Source organism: Somniosus microcephalus, chromosome 11 (assembly GCF_052327205.1).
Source record: "Somniosus microcephalus isolate GS21.2 chromosome 11, FLI_Smic_1.0, whole genome shotgun sequence".
Lineage (NCBI taxonomy): Eukaryota > Metazoa > Chordata > Chondrichthyes > Squaliformes > Somniosidae > Somniosus > Somniosus microcephalus.
In genome coordinates this window covers 225044476-225063754 of record NC_140997.1, presented here as the reverse complement: position 1 = coordinate 225063754, position 19279 = coordinate 225044476, and the positions used below count along the sequence as shown (strand labels likewise).

At 44.5% G+C, this 19279-nt stretch overlaps 1 protein-coding gene across 3 annotated transcripts in view; it reads right to left on the bottom strand.

Annotated features, from left to right (window-relative positions):
* Positions 1-13470: 13470 nt before the first annotated feature.
* hemk1 (HemK methyltransferase family member 1) overlaps positions 13471-19279 on the bottom strand; it is a 151209-nt gene continuing 145400 nt past the window's right edge. For all 3 annotated transcript variants that reach the window (XM_086002048.1, XM_086002046.1, XM_086002047.1), the window contains one exon: positions 13471-15122. In XM_086002048.1, the coding sequence (XP_085858174.1) occupies positions 15092-15122 (31 nt within the window). In that variant the 3' untranslated portion in view covers positions 13471-15091. The remainder of the gene's footprint in view (positions 15123-19279) is intronic.

Here is a 19279-nt window from a genome sequence, read left to right as displayed (position 1 = left end):
TCAACTCATAAGAACATAAGAACATAAGAAATAGGAGCAGGAGTAGGCCAATCGGCCCCTCGAGCCTGCTCCACCATTCAATAAGATCATGGCTGATCTGATCCTAACCTCAAATCTTCTATCACTCTCCATCCCACCCGAACCCATGTGATCTCCCGGGAGAGGCGAAAAACCAGATAAAAAACCCAATGGCCAATTTGGGAGAAAAAAATCTGGGAAATTCCTCTCCGACCCATCTAGGCGATCGAAATTCTTCCAGGAGATCACTCTGTCCCTTTTTTTCTACAGTGCTTACCTTCTGTAAAGGCGATCTCTACCCCAGCCAGGAACAGGAATAAAACCATCTCCTTAAATCTAACACAGAATTAGAACACAAGAAGTAGGAGCAGAACCAGGCTACACGGCCCCTGGGCCCACTCCACTACCCACAGGGCCATGACCATTCCGAACCTAGACTCATGTCCAATTTCCTGCCCGCTCCCAGTAACCCTTAATTCCCTTTACTTCTAGGAAACTATCTATTTCTGTTTTTAATTTATTTAATGATGTAGCTTCCACAGCTTTCTGGGGCAGCAAATTCCACAAACCTACCACCCTCTGAGTGAAGAAGTTTATCCTCATCTCAGTTTTGAAAGAGCAGGCCCTTATTTTAAGATTATGCCCCCTAGTTCCAGTTTCACCCATCATTGGGAACATCCTCACCGCATCCACCCGATCAAGCCCCTTTACAATCTTATATGTTTCAATAAGATCGCCTCTCATTCTTCTGAACTCCAAAGAGTAGAGTCCCAATCTACTCAACCTCTCCTCATATGACCACCCCCTCATCCCCGGGATTAACCGAGTGAACCTTCTTTGTACTGACTCGAGAGCAAGTATGTCTTTTCTTAAGTATGGACACCAAAACTGTATGCAGTATTCCAGGTGCGGTCTCACTAATACCTTGTATAACTGCAGCAATACCTCCCTGTTTTTATATTCTATCCCCCTAGCAATAAAAGCCAACATTCCATTGGCCTTCTTGATCACTTGCTGCACCTGCATACTAACTTTTTGAGTTTCGTGCACCAGGACCCCCAGATTCCTTTGTACTACAGTACTTTCCAGTTTCTTGCATTAAGATAATAACTTGCTCTATGATTTTTCCTGCCAAAGTGCATAACCTCACACTTTCCAGTATTGTATTCCATCTGCCAAATCTCTGCCCACTTACTTAGCCTGTCTATGTCACTTTGCAGGTTTTTTATGTCCTCCTCACTCACTACTTTCCCTCCCATCTTTGTATCATCTGCAAACTTTGATATGTTACACTTGGTCCCCTCCTCCAAATCGTTAATATAGATTGTAACGAGTTGGGGACCAAGCACTGACCCCTGCGGAACACCACTAGTTACTGATTGCCAGTCTGAGAATGAACCATTTATCCCAACTCTCTGCTTTCTGTTAGAGAGCCAATTCTCCACTCACGCCAGTATATTACCCCCAATCCCGTGATTTTTTATCTTGAGCAATAATCTTTTGTGTGGCACCTTGTCAAATGCCTTTTGGAAGTCTAAATATACTACGTCCACTGGTTCTCCTTTATCCACCCTGTATGTTACTTCCTCAAAGAACTCAAGCAAATTTGTCAAACATGACTTCCCCTTCATGAAACCATGCTGAGTTTGTCCTATTAAATTATGTTTATCCAAATGTCCCGTTACTGTCTCCTTAATAATGGACTCTAACATTTTACCAACCACAGATGTTAGGCTAACAGGTCTATAGTTTCCAGCCTTCTGCCTACTACCCTTTTTAAATAAGGGTGTTACATTAGCAGTTTTCCAATCTGCCGGGACCTTTGCTGAGTCCAGGGAGTTTTGGAAAATTATTACCAATGCATCCACAATCCCTACCGCCACTTCCCTCAAGACCCTAGGATGTAAGCCACCAGGTCCAGGGGATTTATCCGGCTTAAGTCCCATTATTTTACCAAGTACCACTTCTTTAGTGATTTTAATTGTATTTAGCTCCTCTCCCCCTAGAGCCCCCTGTTTGTCCAGTGTTGGGATATTCTTAGGCCTAGAAATTGGGTTGGGGCGCCAAAGTGGTGCAAAAGTTGCCTGAGCGCAGGTTTTAGTGCAGCGATCGGAGTGATACCGATCGCCAGAAATTCAGTTTCAGTGCCCCTCGAGGGAGACGGGGCGAGGCTCGAGGCGCTCCACGTCCCTCTTAGGGCACTGAAACTGATTATCGCAGCGCAACGTGCCGCAGCGCCACGTGCTGCGGCACGGCACGCTGCGGTACTGCAGGCCTTCCTCCCACTGTTAAGGGGGAGGTGCCTGCAACAGCGCGAACCCCGATCGCGAGTGCCGGCAAATGAGCCCGGCACAAAGGAGAAGTGCCGGGCTCTCGGGAAACAGCCGGCAATGCTGCAGCGGGGGCGGTTAGGAGGCCGGGGACGGAGGTGCTGGCAGGCGGCCGCCGAAAAAGCGGCCGCCCCGCACCTCCACCTTAACTTGCGCTGCTGCCGGCACAGTAAGGCCCCGTGAACCGGGCGCGGGTAGCGAGCGGCGCAACTGCGGCGTTCGCTACCAAATATCGCGAACGGGGCACGAATGGGGTGCTGCGCACACCGATGACGTCATCAGTGGCGGTGCAGCGCAAATGCCTAACGCCACCATTAGCGCCCCTACTGAATATCACCGGAGACGCAGCCAGTGGCGCTACAGCCACTGACTGCCTCTTTAGGCGCTAACAGGTGGCGCTACTCACCCAATTTCTCCCCCTTAGTGTCCTCTACCGTAAAGACTGATACAAAATATTTGTTCAGCGTTTTTGCCATCTCCATGTTTCCCACCATTAATTTCCCGGTCTCATCCTCTAAGGGACCAACATTTACTTTAGCCACCCTTTTTCTTTTTATATAACTATAGAAACTTTTGCTATCTGTTTTTATATTTTTTGCTAATTTACTTTCATAATCTATCTTCCCTTTCTTAATCAATCTTTTAGTTATTTTTTGCTGTCTTTTAAAGACTTCCCAATCTTCCATCCTCCCACTAGATTTGGCTACCTTATATGCCCTTGTTTTTAGTCAGATACTATCCTTAATTACTTTACTTAGCCACGGATGGCTATCTTTTCTTTTACACCCTTTTTTCCTCAGTGGAATATATATTTTTTGGAAGTTGTAAAATAACTCCTTAAATGTACACCACTGATCATGTACCGTCTTACCCTTTAATCTACTTTCCCAGTCCACTCTAATCAATTCTGCTCTCATACCTTCATAGTCTCCTTTATTCAAGCTCAGCACGCTTGTTTGAGATCCAACCTTCGCACCCTCTACTTGAATATGGAATTCAACCATGTTATGGTCACTCATTCCAAGGGGATCCTTTACGAGGACATTTTTAATTAGTCCTGTCTCATTACACAGGACCAAATTTAAGGTTGCTTGTCCCCTGGTCGGTTCAGTTACATACTGCTCAAGAAACCCATCCCTAATACATTCAATGAACTCATCCTCAGGCTGCTCTGCCCAATTTGATTTGTCCAGTTAATATGATAGTTAAAATCCCCCATACTTATAGCTGTTCCCTTATTACAAGCCTCAACTATTTCCTGATTAATACTCCATCCAACAGAGTTGCAACTGTTCGGAGGCCTATAGACTACGCCCACTAGTGTTTTTTTCCCCTTATTATTCCTTATCTCTACCCAAACTGTTTCACTATCCTGCTCCTTTGACCCAATATCATTTCTCTGTATTATAGCGATTCCTTCCTTTATTAACATAACCACCCCACCTCCCCTTCCTTCCTGCCTGTCCTTCCTGATTGTTAAATAACCTGGTATGTTTAATTCCCAGTCATGGTCACCCTGCAGCCATGTTTCTGTAATGGCCACAAGATCATACCCATATGTAGTTATTCATGCCGTTAACTCATTCATTTTGTTACAAATGCTACGTGCATTCAGATGAAGAACTTTCAAATATGTTTTGTGACACTTAGTTCCTGTTTTTTCCCCTTTTACTACTTTACCTTTTACTCCATACCTTCTGTCCCTTCCTGACACGTTCTGTTTTTTAATTTCCCCACTGCTACCTAAGTCTATGACCTTCTCCGTTGTCATTTCTGTTATTTGCTCTCTAGAAACCTCCCCCCCACTAATTAGTTTAAAGCCCTCTCTACAGCCCTAGTTATATGATTCGCCAGGACTCTAGCCCCAGCACTGGCCAAATGGAGTCCGTCCCAATGGAACAGCTCCCTCCTGTCCCAGTACTGGTGCCAGTGTCCCAAGAAGCAAAACCCATTTCTCCCACACCAGTCTTTGAGCCACGCATTTAACTCTTTAATTTGATTTATCCTAGCCAAATTTGCTCGTGGCTCAGGTAATAATCCAGATTATTACCCTTGAGGTCCTGTTTTTTAATTTGACCCCTAGCTGCTCATACTCCTTTAACAGAACCTTCTTCCTTGTCCTATCTACGTCGTTTGTACCAACATGGGCCATGACAACTGGATCCTCCCCCTCCCACTCCAAGTTTCTTTCCAGCCCAGAAGAGATGTCCTTAACCCTGGCACCGGGCAGGCAACACAGCCTTCGGGACTCCCGCTCTTGACTGCAGAGAACCCTATCTATCCCCCTAATGATACTATCCCCTACCACTACAACATTTCTTTTTACTCCCTCCACTTGAATGGACCCCTGTACCACGGTGCTGTGGCCAGGTTGCTCATCCTCCCTGCAGTCCCCGCTTCCGCCCTCACAGGGAGTAAGAATCTCGATCCTGCTTGACAAGAGCAAGGGCTGCGGCTCCTTCAACACTACATCCTGGATCCCTCACTCATAGTCACACCGTCCTGTCCCTGACCACGGACTACATCTGCAGTAATTAATTTCATAGGTGCGACCACCTCCTTAAACATAGAGTCCAGGAACTTCTCCCCCTCCCTGATGTGTCGCAGTGTCTGAAGCTCGGTCTCAAGCTCTTTAACATGGAGCTTGAGTTCCTCTAGCAGCAAACACTTATTGCAAATGTAATCACCGTGAGCCTCAATGAGGTCCACCAGCTCCCACATTTCACAACAGTGGCACATCACCTGTTCACTCATATCTGTGTAATTAATTAAATTTCTTATTATTAGTTATGAAGACCCTCTGTCCCGATATAGATGATAATATTACACCACTATTTAATAGGACTTACCAACTTAAAGGTATAGAAGAGAAGGAAGAGAACCTACCAACCAGCTGATCACCAACCTCCCTCGTGGAAGCTGTCTGGGGGACCTGTCCGGTTGAATTGTCTCGCTGCTCCGCGTCCACAGTGTTGGATTAGCCTGAGCGAGGGAAGCAAAACAGAGCAACAAGCACCCCCTCACCTCCCACTTGCCCGAACTCTCCCACTTACCAAACTCTACTTACACTCAATGCGACCGCACTCAGCGCTACCGCACTAAGCCCGCCCCTTTTTATACCCGGATTCTACTTCCGGTTTCAACTCCCCAACAGCTTAATTTACTCTAAAAAATTAAACTTACTTCAAATAATTCACTTTTTTACTCACTAAAATTCAGTAAATGCACTTAAAAGACTTTTTCTGCCACTTACCAAAGTCTGCTTAAACTCAATGCGATTGCACTCGTGTCTTTGGGTGTCAAAGAATCTTTAATGCTACACCTGAATTGGGAACACTTCAGTTTAACATCACTTCCAAAGGGCAGCACTGTGAACATTGTCGCGCTCCCTCAGTACTGCGTCAAAGTGTCACCTTAGTTTACATAGGATATACAGCACAGAAACAGGCCATTTGGCCCAACCAGTCTATGCCACTGTTTATGCTCCACTCAAGCCTCCTCCTGTCTTTCCTCATCTAACTCTATCAGCATAGCCCTCTATTCCCTTCTCCCTCATATGCTTATCTAGCCTCCCCTTAAATGCATCTATACTATTCGCTTCAACCACTCCCTGTGGTAGCGAGTTCCACATTCTCACCATTCTCTGGGTAAAGAAGTTTCTTCTGAATTCCCTATTTGATTTCTTGGTGACTATCTTATATTGATGGCCTCTAGTTATGCTCTTCCCCACAAGTGGAAACACTCTCTCTGTATCCACTCTATCAAAACCTTCCATGATTTTAAAGACCTCTATTAGGTCACCCCTTCAGCCTTCTCTTTCCAAGAGAAAAGAGACCCAGCCTGTTCATCCTTTCCTGATAGGTGTGCCCTCGCACTTCTGGTATCACCCTTGTAAATTTTCTCTGCATCCTCTCCAGCACCTCTATATCCTTTTTATAATATGGCGACCAGAACTGTACGCAGTACTCTAAGTGTGGTCTAACCAAGGTTCGATACAAGTTTAACATAACTTCACTACTTACACAGAAACATAGAAACATAGAAGATAGGAGCAGGAGTAGGCCATTCGGCCCCTCGAGCCTGCTCCGCCATTCAATGCGATCATGGCTGATCATCCAAATTCAGTACCCGGTCCCTGCTTTCTCCCCATACCCCTTGATCCCTTTAGCCTTAAGAAATATATCCAACTCCTTCTTGAATATATTTAATGTATTGGCCTCTACTGCCTTCTTTGGTAGCGAATTCCACAGGTTCACCACTCTCTGGGTGAAGAAATTCCTCCTCATTTCTGTCCTAACTGGCCTACCCCTTATCCTAAGACTGTGACCCCTGGTTCTGGACTCCCCGATTCTATCCCTCTAGAAATAAACTCTAGAGCTTGGTTTGCTTTTTTATGGCCTTGTTAACCTGTGTTGATACTTTTAGTGATTTGTGTATTTGTACTTCCAGATCCCTTTGCTCCTCTACCCCATTTAGATTATTTTCCAAGTAATATATGACCTCCCTATGTTTTTTACCAAAATGCAATACCTCACACTTATCTGTGTTGAATTTCATTTGCCAATTATATACCCATTCTGCAAGTTTATTAATGTCTTCTTGTAATTTGTTGCAGTCCTCCACAGTATTGGCTATCCCACCCAATTTGGTGTGGTCTGCAAATTTAGAAATTGTTTGATTCCAAGGTCTAAATCGGTAATACAAATTGTGAACAACAGTGGTCCCAGCACTGATCCTTGTGGAACACCACTACCCACCTTCTGCCGCAGGAGAGATGGTACAGGAGGGAGGGCTTTAGATTCCTGGGGCATTGGGACCGGTTCTGGGGGAGGTGGGATCTGTACAGGTCGGACAGGTTGCACCTCAACAGGGCTGGAACCAATATCCTTGTGGGGAGGTTTGCTAGTGCTGTTGGGGAGGGTTTAAACTAATTTGGCAGGGTGATAGGCACCAGGATGTAACATCAGAAAGGGGAAATAAAGTGCTCAAAGGATTGGGAGAGGCAGAGAGCACTAAAGTAAGAAATGGTAAGGTATAAGGTGGGGTCAAACTAAGAGAATACAGGATGGTCTAAGATGGGTTTACAGTGTATGTATGTGAACGCATGAAGCGTAGTAAACAAGGTAAGTGAGTTGCAGGCACAAATAGCCACATGGGAATATGATGTGGCAATAACTGAGACCTGGCTCAAAAAAGGGCAGGATTGGGTATTAAATATTCCGGGTTATGAAGTGTTCAGGAAAGATAGGATGTGGTGTACCAGTATTGGTCAAGGAAAATGTTGCAGTGCTGGAGAGGGAGGATGTCCTGGAGAGGTCAAGGACAGAATCTAAATGGCTAGAGTTAAGAAATAATAGAGGTGCCATTACACTACTAGGTGTATTCTATAGACCACCAAATAGTGAGAAAGACATGGAGGAGCAAATGTGCAGAGAAATTACAGAGAGGTGAAAGAACTATAGAGTAGTAATAATGGGGGACTTTAACTATCCTAATATAGACTGGGATCGTAATTCTGTTAAGGGCAGAGAAGAGGAAGAATTTCTGAAGTGTGTTCAGGAGAACTTTCTTGATCAGTATGTTTCCGGCCCGACGAGGGAGGAGGCATTGCTGGATCTGGTTCTGGGGAATGAGGTATGTCAAGTGGAGCAAGTGTCAGTAGGTGAACATTTAGGGAACAGTGATCATAGTATCATAAGGTTTAGATTAGCTATGGAAAAGGACAGGGAGCAATTTAGAGTAAAAATGTTTAACTGGGGGAAGGCCAATTTCAGTGGGATGAGAACGGATCTGGCCTGGGTAAACTGGAATCAAAGATTGGCAGACGAAACTGTAATGGAACAAGGAACTGCCTTTAAAGAGGAAATAGTTCAGGTATAGTTGAGGTACATTTCCACTAGGGGGAAAGGCAGGGCAACTAAAGTCAGGGCTCCCTGGATGACGAGATAGAGAATGTGATGAAACAGAAAAAGAGCGCGTATGACAGATGTCAGGTTGCAAATACATGTGAGAATCAGGGTATATATATAGAATGTTCAAAGGAGAAGTGAAAAATAAAATAAGAAGGGCAAAGAGAGGGTATGAGACTAGAATAGCAGCCAACATAAAATGTAATCCAAAAGTCTTCTATATGCATATAAATAGTAAAAGGGTAGTAAGAGGGGCGGGGCCAAAAAGGAGACCTATGCATGGAGGCAGAGGGTATGGCTGAGGTACTAAAAACGTACTTTGCATCTGTCTTCACCAAGGAAGAGGATGCTGCCACATAGTAAAGGAGGAGGTAGTGCAGATACTTGATACTATAAAAATTGATAAAGAGGTATTAGAAAGGCTGGCTGTACTTAAAGTAGATAAATCATCAGGAGTGGATGGGATGCATCCTAGGATGCTGAGGGAACTGACGGAGGAAATCGCGGAGGCACTGGCCATAATATTCCAATCCTCCTTAGAAATGGGGGTGGTGCCAGAGGACTGGAGAATTGCAAATGTTACACCATTGTTCAAAAAAGGGTGTAAAGATAAACCCAGCAACTACAGGCCAGTCAGTTTGACCTCAGTAAACATAGAAACACAGAAGATAGGAGCAGTAGGCCATTCGGCCCCTCGAGCCTGCTCCGCCATTCAGTGAGATCATGGCTGATCATCCAAATTCAGTACCCTGTCCCTGCCTTCTCCCCATATCCCTTGATCCCTTTAGCCTTAAGAAATATATCCAACTCCTTCTTGAATATATTTAATGAATTGGCCTCTACTGCCTTCTGTGGTAGAGAATTCCACGGGTTCACCACTCTCTGGGTGAAAAAATTCCTCCTCATTTCTGTCCTAAATGACTTACCCCTTATCCTTAGACTGTGACCCCTGGTTCTGGACTCCCCGACCATTGGGAACATCCTTCCTGCATCTAGTCTGTCCAGTCCTGTCAGAATTTTATAAATTTCAATGAGGTCCCCTCTCATTCTTCTAAACTCCAGCAAGTATAAGCCCAATCGACCCAATCTCTCCTCATACGTCATTCCTGCCATCCCAGGTATCAGCCTGGTGAATCTTCGCTGAACTTCCTCCATGGCAAGAACATCCTTCCTCAGATAAGGCGACCAAAACTGCACACAATACTCAAGATGTGGTCTCACCAAGGCCCTGTACAACTGCAGCAAGACATCCTTGTTCCTGTACTCAAACCCTCTCGCTACGAAGGTCAACATACCATTTGCCTTCTTAACCACCTGCTGCACCTGCATGCTTACCTTCAGCAACTGGTGCACAAGGACACCCAGGTCTCGTTGCACTTCCCCTTCTCCCAATCTATTGCCATTCAGATAATAATCTGCCTTCCTGTTTTTGACACCAAAGTGGATAACCTCACATTTATCCACATTATATTGCATCTGCTATGCTTCTGCCCAATCACCCAACCTGTCCAAATCATCCTGGAGTTTCTCGGCATCCTCCTCACAGCACACACGCCCACCCAGCTTTATGTCGTCTGCAAACTTGGAGATATTACATCTAGTTCCCTTGTCTAGATCATTAATATATATTGTGAATAGCTGGGGTCCAAGGACCGATCCCTGCGGTACCCCACTAGTCACTGCCTACCACTCGGAAAAAGACCCGTTTATTCCAACTCTTTGCTTTCTGTCTGCCAACCAGTTCTCTATCCAAGTCGATACCTTGCCCCCAATCCCATGTGCCTTAACTTTACACGCTAATCTCTTATGTGGTACCTTATCGAAAGCCTTCTGAAAATCCAAATACACCACATCCACTGGTTCTCCCTAATCTATTTTACCAGTTACATCCTCAAAAAATTCCAGTAGATTAGTCAAGCACGATTTACCTTTTGTAAATCCATGTTGCCTTTGTCCGATCCTGTCACTGTTTTCCAAGTGCTCTGCTATTACATCTTTTATAATGGACTCTCATTTTCCCCACTACCGATGTCAGGCTTACCGGTCTGTAATTCCCCGTTTTCTCTCTACCACCTTTTTTGAATAGTGGGGTAACATTAGCTACCCTCCAATCCATGGGTACTGTTCCATATTCCATCGAATATTGGAAGATGATCAGCAATGCATCTACTATTTCTAGGGCCATTTCCTTAAGTACCCTAGGATGTAGATTATCAGGCTCTGGGCATTTATCGGCCTTCAATCCCGTCAATTTCTCTAACACCATTTCCCTACAAATACTGATTTCTTTCAGTTCCTCCCTTTCATCAGGCCCTATGTTCCCCGACATCTCTGGGAGGTTATTTGTGTCCTCCTTTGTGAAGACAGAACCAAAATATGTATTTAATTGGTCTGTCATTTCTTTGTTCCCCTTTATAAATTCCCCTGATTCTGACTGCAAGGGACCTACGCTTGACTTCACCAATCTTTTTCTCTTCACATATCTATAAAAGCTTTTAGTCAGTTTTTATGTTCCCTGCAAGCTTACTCTCATATTCTAATTTCCCTTTCTTAATTAATCCCTTTGTCCTCCTTTGTTGAATCCTAAACTGCTCCCAATCCTCAGGTTTACTGCTTTTTCTGGCCAATTTATATGTCCTCTCCTTGGATCATATGCTATCCCTAATTTGCCTTGTTAGCCACGGTTGAGTCACCTTTTTTGTTTTATTTTTATGCCAAACTGCGATGAACAAATTCTGTAGTTCATCCATGCGGTCTTTGAATGTTTGCCATTGCCTATCCACCGTCAACCCTTTGAGTGACATTCCCCAATCAATCCTACCCAACTCACGCCTCATACCATTGTAGTTTCCTTTATTTAAATATACAGGACCCTAGTCTCTGAGTCAACTACTTCACTCTCCATCTTAATGAAGAATTCTATCATATTATAATCGCTCCGACCCAAGGGGCCTCGTACAACAAGATTGCTAATTAATCCTTTCTCATTACATTACAGTAGTAGGGAAGCTTTTAGAAACAGTAATCAGGGACAAAATTAACAGTCTCTTGGACAAGTGTGGATTAATTAAGGAAAGCCAGCACAGATTTGTTAAAGGCAAATCGTGTTTAACTACAGTAAACTCTTGTTTAAACGGCACTTTATCATCCAGAATACTTTAATAACCGGCAAAATAGATATATCTCAATACAAAACAACACCTCAATCACCGGTAATCTTGCCGAATCCATCCAGCACTCGTTTTGCTGAGTCCGAGTCTCCCGCGGTGGCCGAGTTAGTCAGTGGTGATGGTGAGTGGAAAAGCAGCACCGTGGGGGTAGTTTTCCAAACCGCCACTACTCGGCATCGTGGTGCTGCCGGTAGTCTCTTCCAATCTGCCATTTTTCTGTCTGTTTACATTGTGTCTCTCCATCTTTAACATGGATTATCTCCCCCATCTTGCATTATGGAATTCCAAAAAGTTGGTCCAAGCAAAAGGAAGAGAGTGGCGTTAACTTTAAAACAGAAAATCGAGATATGCCAAAGAGTAGAAAGGGGAATCGTATGAACATTATGAATGAATTCAAAATCGATTCGTCAACAATCTACAACATCAAATCGCAGAAGGATAAGCTGCTCAAGTTTTATTCAAGTTCAGAGACATCTAAGGGTGTAGAGAAACGGTATACGCTTCGTAAGCCTAAGCTTGAAGAGCTGGATACCGTGCTTTATGAGTGGTTTTCTCTTAAGCGTTCAGAGGGTGTTCCGATTTCCGGACTCATGCTAATCGAGAAAGTGAAGGATTTCTACGCAAAGATGGAGCTCACTGACAAGTGTGCTTTCTCCGAGGGATGGCTAACGTGCTTCAAGTTATGGCACGGGATACGACGACTTGATATTTCCGAGGAGAAGAAATCAGCTGATCACGACGCTGCAGAAGAATACTGCGATTACTTCAATCGGATTGTGCAGCAACATGATTTATCGCCAGAACAGATATACAATGCTGATGAAACTGGCTTATTTTGGACGTTTTTGCCAGAATCAACACTTGCTGGGGCTAGTGAGGCTAGTGCTTCAGGTTACAAGAAAAATAAAGATCGTGTAACCGTGCTAACATGTGCGAACGCTGCTGGATCACACCGGGTTAAACTTCTTGTTATTGGGAAGTATAAAAATCCCCGTGCATTTAAAAATGTGAGGGAGGCACTTACCTGTTGAATATAAAGCTCAAAAAAATGCTTGGATGGAAAAGGAAATATTTTTGTATTGGTGCCATCATATTTTTGTTCCATCTGTGAAGGAACATTTCCGTAGAATACCTGAAGATAGCAAATGCATTTTATTGCTTGATAATTATAGCGCCCATCCGCATGAATCCGAGTTGGTTTCGGGAAATATTTTCACCATTTATTTGCCACCAAATGTAAATTCTCTCATACAACCCATGGACCAGGGCGTTATCCAAAATCTCAAGTGTCATTACAAGACTTCCTACGTAAACTGATAAACCAAGATGACAAAATTCAAGCATTTCAGAAGGAATACAATCTTAAAGATGTCATCTGTAATGTTGCATGTTCGTGGAACTTGGTGAAAGGTCACACTTTGAGACAAGCCTGACGCAAATTGTGGCCTTCTGTAATGTTTGCCGAAGGTTCTTCTTCAGAGGAGGAATTTCATGGGTTCAGTGTTCGTCCCAAGAGGAGTACAGTGATGGAAATGGCTGGCATGGTGAAAAATGTAGGCCCAGCAAACCCTCCACATCACCTCAGTGAAAGTGATATTGAGCAGTGGGTTGATGCAGATAGAGAAGTTGGTGTTGTGCATATGCTAAGTGATGATGAAATAATTGAGACTGTTTTGAATCCAAAGAAAGAAAAGGAAAGTGAGATAGAAAGTGAAGAGGATGAGATTTATGAAGAGAAGAAGATTTCTTGGGCTAAAGCTGGAGAAGGATTTGATGTAATCCTCCAATTTGCTGAAAGGCATCCTTGCTACTCTGCCCAAGAAGTTATGCACCTTCATATTTTGCATTCCACCTTTCTACAAAAAAGGCAAGAGTCCACTAAGCAAGCAGACATCCGGGACATGTTTAGGAAAGCTTCCAAAAGAGTTGAAGCAGTGGAAGTGCCTGATGAATCTGTTGAGGTGGAATAAGTGTACAGTGAACTACAGTATACAGTAGTTTATAAGTTTAGTTTTAGTATCAAGTAATTTAAGTTTACATTACTGTGTTTGCAAGTTTAAGAAGTGCACATTTTTATTTAAGTGAAGTGTTACAGTATTACAGTGTTATCTACAGTAAATTACAGTGCTGTAATGGATTACCCTCAACTGGCAGTACTGTACTTCATCAAGCATCTTCTACCATACATTTAACGGAATATTCTGTAGGTGAGTACCCAATTATACAGTACATTTCTTGATTTTTTATTTTTGTTTGTGTTAAAAATTGCCTTGGTAGGTATACCTCTCTGTTATCCAGAAATGTTCATCAACCGGCACCATCCTGGTCCCATAGGTGCCGGATAAGAAAGAGTTTACTGTAACTTGATTGAGTTCTTTGATGAGGTAACAGAGAGGGTTGATGAGGGTCATGCAGTTGACGTAGTGCACATGGATTTCCAAAAGGCGTTCGACAAAGTGCCACATAATAGGCTTGCCAGCAAAGTTGAAGCCCGTGGAATAAAAGGGACAGTGGCAGCATGGATACGGAATTGGCTAAGTGACAGGAAACAGAGAGTAATGGTGAACGGTTGTTTTTCGGACTGGAGGAAGGTATACAGTGGTGTTCCCCAGGGGTCGGTTCTAGAACCACTGCTTTTCTTGATATATATTAATGACTTGGGCGTGGGTGTACAGGGCACAATTTCAAAATCTGCAGATGATACAAAACTTGGAAGTATAGTGAACAGTGAGGAGGAGAGGAGAGTGATAGACTTCAGGAAGGCATAGACAGGTTGGTGAAATGGGCGGACACGTGGCAGATGAAATTTAATGCAGAAAAGTGTGAAGTGATACATTTTGGTAGAAAGAATGAGGAGAGGACATATAGACTAAATGGTACAATCCTGAAGGGAGTGCACAAACAGAGAGACCTGGGGGTATGTGTGCACAAATCATTGAAGATGGCAGGGCAGGTTGAGAAAGCGATTAAAAAGGCTTAAGGGATCCTGGGCTTCATAAATAGAGGTATAGAGTACAAAAGTGTGGAATGAGGAAAAAATATTTCATACAGAGTGTTGTTAATATCTAGAACGCGCTACCTGAAAGGGTGGTGGAAGCAGATTCCATAGGAACGTTCAAAAGGCAATTGGACATGTACTTGAAGAGGACTAATTTGTTGGGTTATGGGGAGAAAGCGGCAGAGTGGGACTAAATTGGACAGCTGTTTTAAAGAGCCGGCATAGGCACGACGGGCCCAATGGCCCCCATCTGTGTTGTAAGAACCTATGATTCTATGAATAGAAAATAAAGCTGATAAGACTATCACGGGAATTTCCAAGGGAGTTTTCCCGATTGGCTGTCGTCACTTTGCCGTAAATCCTGGTCAGACGCATAAATGTGGATCCCGCCAGTCTTCCGCCAAAGTTACAGTGGCCGATTGGAGCCCCCTTCCCGAAGAAATTCCCGCTGCATATTGTGGCATTTACGGCATCCGTCATACATCAGAGATCTCGGTGTGAGGTTGCCTGTAGTAACAGAAGCAATGCAGAACTCTGCCCTTCCAGGTAGAAACACTGTATCCATAATGTGCTGATAAGGTAAAAGTTCTGGAGCTGTGCAGAAGTAATCTTACGGTCTCTTATTAAAAATAGGTAGAGGGGGTGCGTGTTTGGTCCGTCAGTTGTTCAACTTCTCTGGAGGACACAGAAACGTGGCCTGTAATGGGAACAAATAAATTCTGCCATTTAATAATCAGAAATATCAATGGACCATAAACATTATTAATTATAGCTGCTCCTCATTTTTCACATGTTCTGATATTTTTAGGACACGGCTTTTGGATGTAGTTTTAAATAAGCCCCCTCTTCGGGTTCTCCTCCACCAGCCTCAACGCACTGTGTACCACTCAACAACAACTTGCATTTATATAGCGCCTTTAATGTAGGAAAATGTCCCAAGGCGCTTCACAGGAGTGTAATCCGATGAAAATTGACACTGAACCACATAAGGACAGGCGACCAAAAGTTTGGTCAAAGAGGTAAAAGAAAAAAGACTTGCATTTATATAGCACCTTTCACGACCACCGGACGTCTCAAAGCGCTTTACAGCCAATGAAGTACTTTTTTTGGAGTGTAGTCACTGTTGTAATGTGGGAAACGCGGCAGCCAATCTGTGCACAGCAAGCTCCCACAAACAGCAATGTGATAATGACCAGGTAATCTGTTTTTGCTATGCTGATTGAGGGATAAATATTGGCCAGGGCACCGGGGATTAACTCTCCTGCTCTTCTTTGAAATAGTGCCATGGGATCATTTACGTCCACCTGAGAGAGCAGACGGGGCCTCGGTTTAACGTCTCATCCAAAAGACGGCACCTCCGACAGTGCAGCACTCCCTCAGCGCTGCACTGGACTGTCAGCCTAGCTTTGTGTGTTCAAGCCCCTGGAGTGGGACTAGAACCCACAACCTTCTGATTCAGAGGCGAAAGTGCTACCCACTTTTTTTAATATATACATTATTTATTGAACATTAAAAACATTTACATCGTGATCATTCCATTGTATCATACAAAGCCATTCCGCCGCTCTGCACAGCCATTCCTCCACCACATATTAACATCAAAACCTGAAGTTTAATTGTCTCCCATAATATATACCAATTTATTTTACTTTAAAAATTGATCAATAATCATGGCTCCAAATAAGGGAAGTGTGCCTGATAATCCCCCCCATCATTTAATCTCCGGCCCTTCCCTCCTCTCATCTCCTTCCCAACTTTTCGGGCAGCTATTCTTTCTCCTGCAGCCTCCGGCTCTTTCTCACCTCCTGTTTGAACCTTCACTGCAGTTTCAGCCTCTTCTCCCTCCTTCTGCCCCTCACTAACCTTTCCCTTGCCACACAATGCCACCCCATCCCCCACTTCCATGTCTCTGTCCTCCTCTGACTCCTTACTTTCAAGTTCTTCTGTAACCTCCTGTTCCTGTTCCCCGTCAGATACATAATCTCCCTTCGAGAGTCTTCCTGCTATCACGGTTTCCTCATCGGTGCCACTCCCTTCGGCCTCATCTCCACCGCTGACCCTTACTCCCCGTTTCTTCTCTCTCTGGGACAATGGCGCATCTGCACCTATCTTGCTCCCTTCTGGCGTCTCTGTCTCCCCGCTCCCGTCCTGCTGCCCCTTTAAGACTCCTGCCTCTTGTACCCTCTCCTTGTCTTGCCCCTCCTGCTGCCCGAGATGTCCGATTCCCCGTCTCCCCTGATTAAATTCATCCTGGGAGCACTGTCCTCCGGGCCCCTCAGCAGCCACCTGGCTGCTGTTTAAGGACCAAAAAGGCCCTAAAATCTGAAAAAAAACCCCACCACCACCAACTTTTTACAAACTCACTCCAACTCCCTGCAGTAATCAAACAACCAGCAGCACCTGCCCACTCCTAGCCCCTCCCACCTAGAGAGTGCTGCCCACTGAGCGTCTTAAAGGAGGAGAGAGGTTGAGGGAGGGAATTCCAGAGCTTAGGCAGCTGAAAGCACAGCTCTCAATGGTGGGGCGAAGGAAGTGGGGGATGCACACGAAGGGAGCAGGCATATGGTATCAGCCCCAGCCTATACTGATTTTGTGTTAGCTGATAGGACACATGCATTTTCCATCTCTCCCTGACGCACTCTGAATTCACTCCCCACTGACCCTTGAGGACCTGGCTGAGATGGGGTTGCCAACCCTCCAGGCTTATCCTGGAGTCTCCAGGAATTGAAGAGGAACCTCCTGGACACTGCTGCGAGCAACACCTGAGAGAAAAATCATAGGGGCAATAAAAGAATTATACCTTGTTTCCATTTTCTTTGAACGCTTTCGTTTGTTTGTGATAAAAGTATTGGAGATGGGGGGGGGGAAAAAAGGCTGTTTGACCAGGCGGGGCGGTTGGAGGCGGGAGGTCATGTGACAAAACCTCCAGGAATACGTCCAACCAGAGGTTGGCAACCCTCGGCTGAAACTGAAGCTATTTGCTGGTGGAATTGCAAACCAAATGCAACTTCTTAGAATCCATGACATTGCATGTTATTAGATAAGGTTTATGGGAAGTGAAACTTTATATTTTAAGCTATTTTTGTTCTCAGCTTATTTCTTATATGTCACACACCATTCCTTATGGGGTACGGTAGCATAGTGGTTATGTTACTTGGACTAGTAATCCAGGGGCCTGGACTGATGATCTGAGATCAAATCCCATGGGGAATTGAATTTAGTTCATTAAATAAATCTGAAATAAGAAGCTAGTATCAGTAACGGTGACCATGTAACTACTGGATTGTCGTAAAAACCCAGCTGGTTCACTAATGTCCTTTAGGGAAGGAAATCTGCCGTCCTTACCCGGTCTGGCCTATATGACTCCAGACCCACAGCAATGTGGTTGACTCTGAAATGGTGTGGAGATGCCGGAGTTGGACTGGGGTGGACAAATGTAAGAAGTCACATGACACCAGGTTATAGTCCAACAGCTTTATTTGAAATCACAAGCTTTCGGAGTGCTGCTCCTTCTTCAGGTGAAGTGGAGAAATGCACTCTGAAATGGCCTAGCAAGCCACTCAGTTCTTTCAAGAAGGCGGCTCACCACCACCTTCTTGAGGGCAATTAAGGATGGGTAATAAATGCTGGCCTTGCCAGCGACGGCCACATCCCAGGAATGAATTTTAAAAAAATCTGCTCCAGGGACCTCTGACAATCCAGCTCTGAACCAGCTTCTAGCTGCCCAAATTGATCCAAGGTGACTGGCTTCATTTGCGCCTTTCCTTCCCTGTGGGGAAGTTGCTAGTTTCTTGTGGGAGGGAAATCCCAGACACAAACAGGCACGGAGGAAATCTTCCCCACGGTTAAACAGATCGCATTTTACTCTATAATTAATATATGAATAGGCTTAAAAAAAGCCACAACAGTTTTCCATGGTGCCTGCAACATGACACGTTCATTAAACAGCTTTTTTCATTTAAGGGAGAATTGGTTGCATTTTGAGGGAGTATGCGATTGTGAGATCTTTGCTTTTGCAATCAGCAGACTCTTTTCCAATCCTAATTCCATGTGCCTGCCTTGTTCCCATATCCCTTTATTCCCCTTTTCTTCAACCACCTATCTAACCTATTCTTAAATGTCTCTGCTTCAATCACTAACTCTGGTAGTGAATGCCACACCCTCTCAACCCTCTGTGTAAAAAGGTTTCTCCTGCTACCACTACATTTAATCTTACATCTATGCCTCTTTGTTCCAGCCCCTCAACCACTGAAAACTGTCTGTTTCTATCTACCCTGCCCTATCCCTTTATAATTTTTATCATCTGTTTTGAATCACACTGTAATATCCCCAATTTTCCAAGTCTTTCTTCATATTGGTATTCCCTCATACCAGACAGCTTTCCAGTGAATCTGTGGTGTACCCTTTCTATTGACTCAAAAAACTTCCTCTATTGTAGAGCCCAAAACTGCACCTAATACTTTTCTTCTTAGGCAGTCCCTCGGAACCGAGGATTAAAAAAAAAAAATTGTTTATGGGATCAGGGCGACACTGGCAAGGCCAGTGTTTATTGCCCATCCCTAGTTGTCCTTGAGAAGGTGGTGGTGAGCCGCCTTCTTGAACCGCTGCAGTCCGTGTGGTGATGGTACTCCCACAGTGCTGTTAGGGAGGGAGTTCCAGGATTTTGACCCAGCGGCAATGAAGGATCGGCGGCGATATACTTCTAAGTCAGGATGGTGTGTGACTTGGAGGTGGTGGTGTTCCCATGCGCCTGCTGCCCTTGTCCTTCTAGGTGGAAGAGGTTGCGGGTTTGGGAGGTGCTGCCGAAGAAGCCTTGGCGAGTTGCTGCAGTGCATCTTGTATGGTACACCTGGT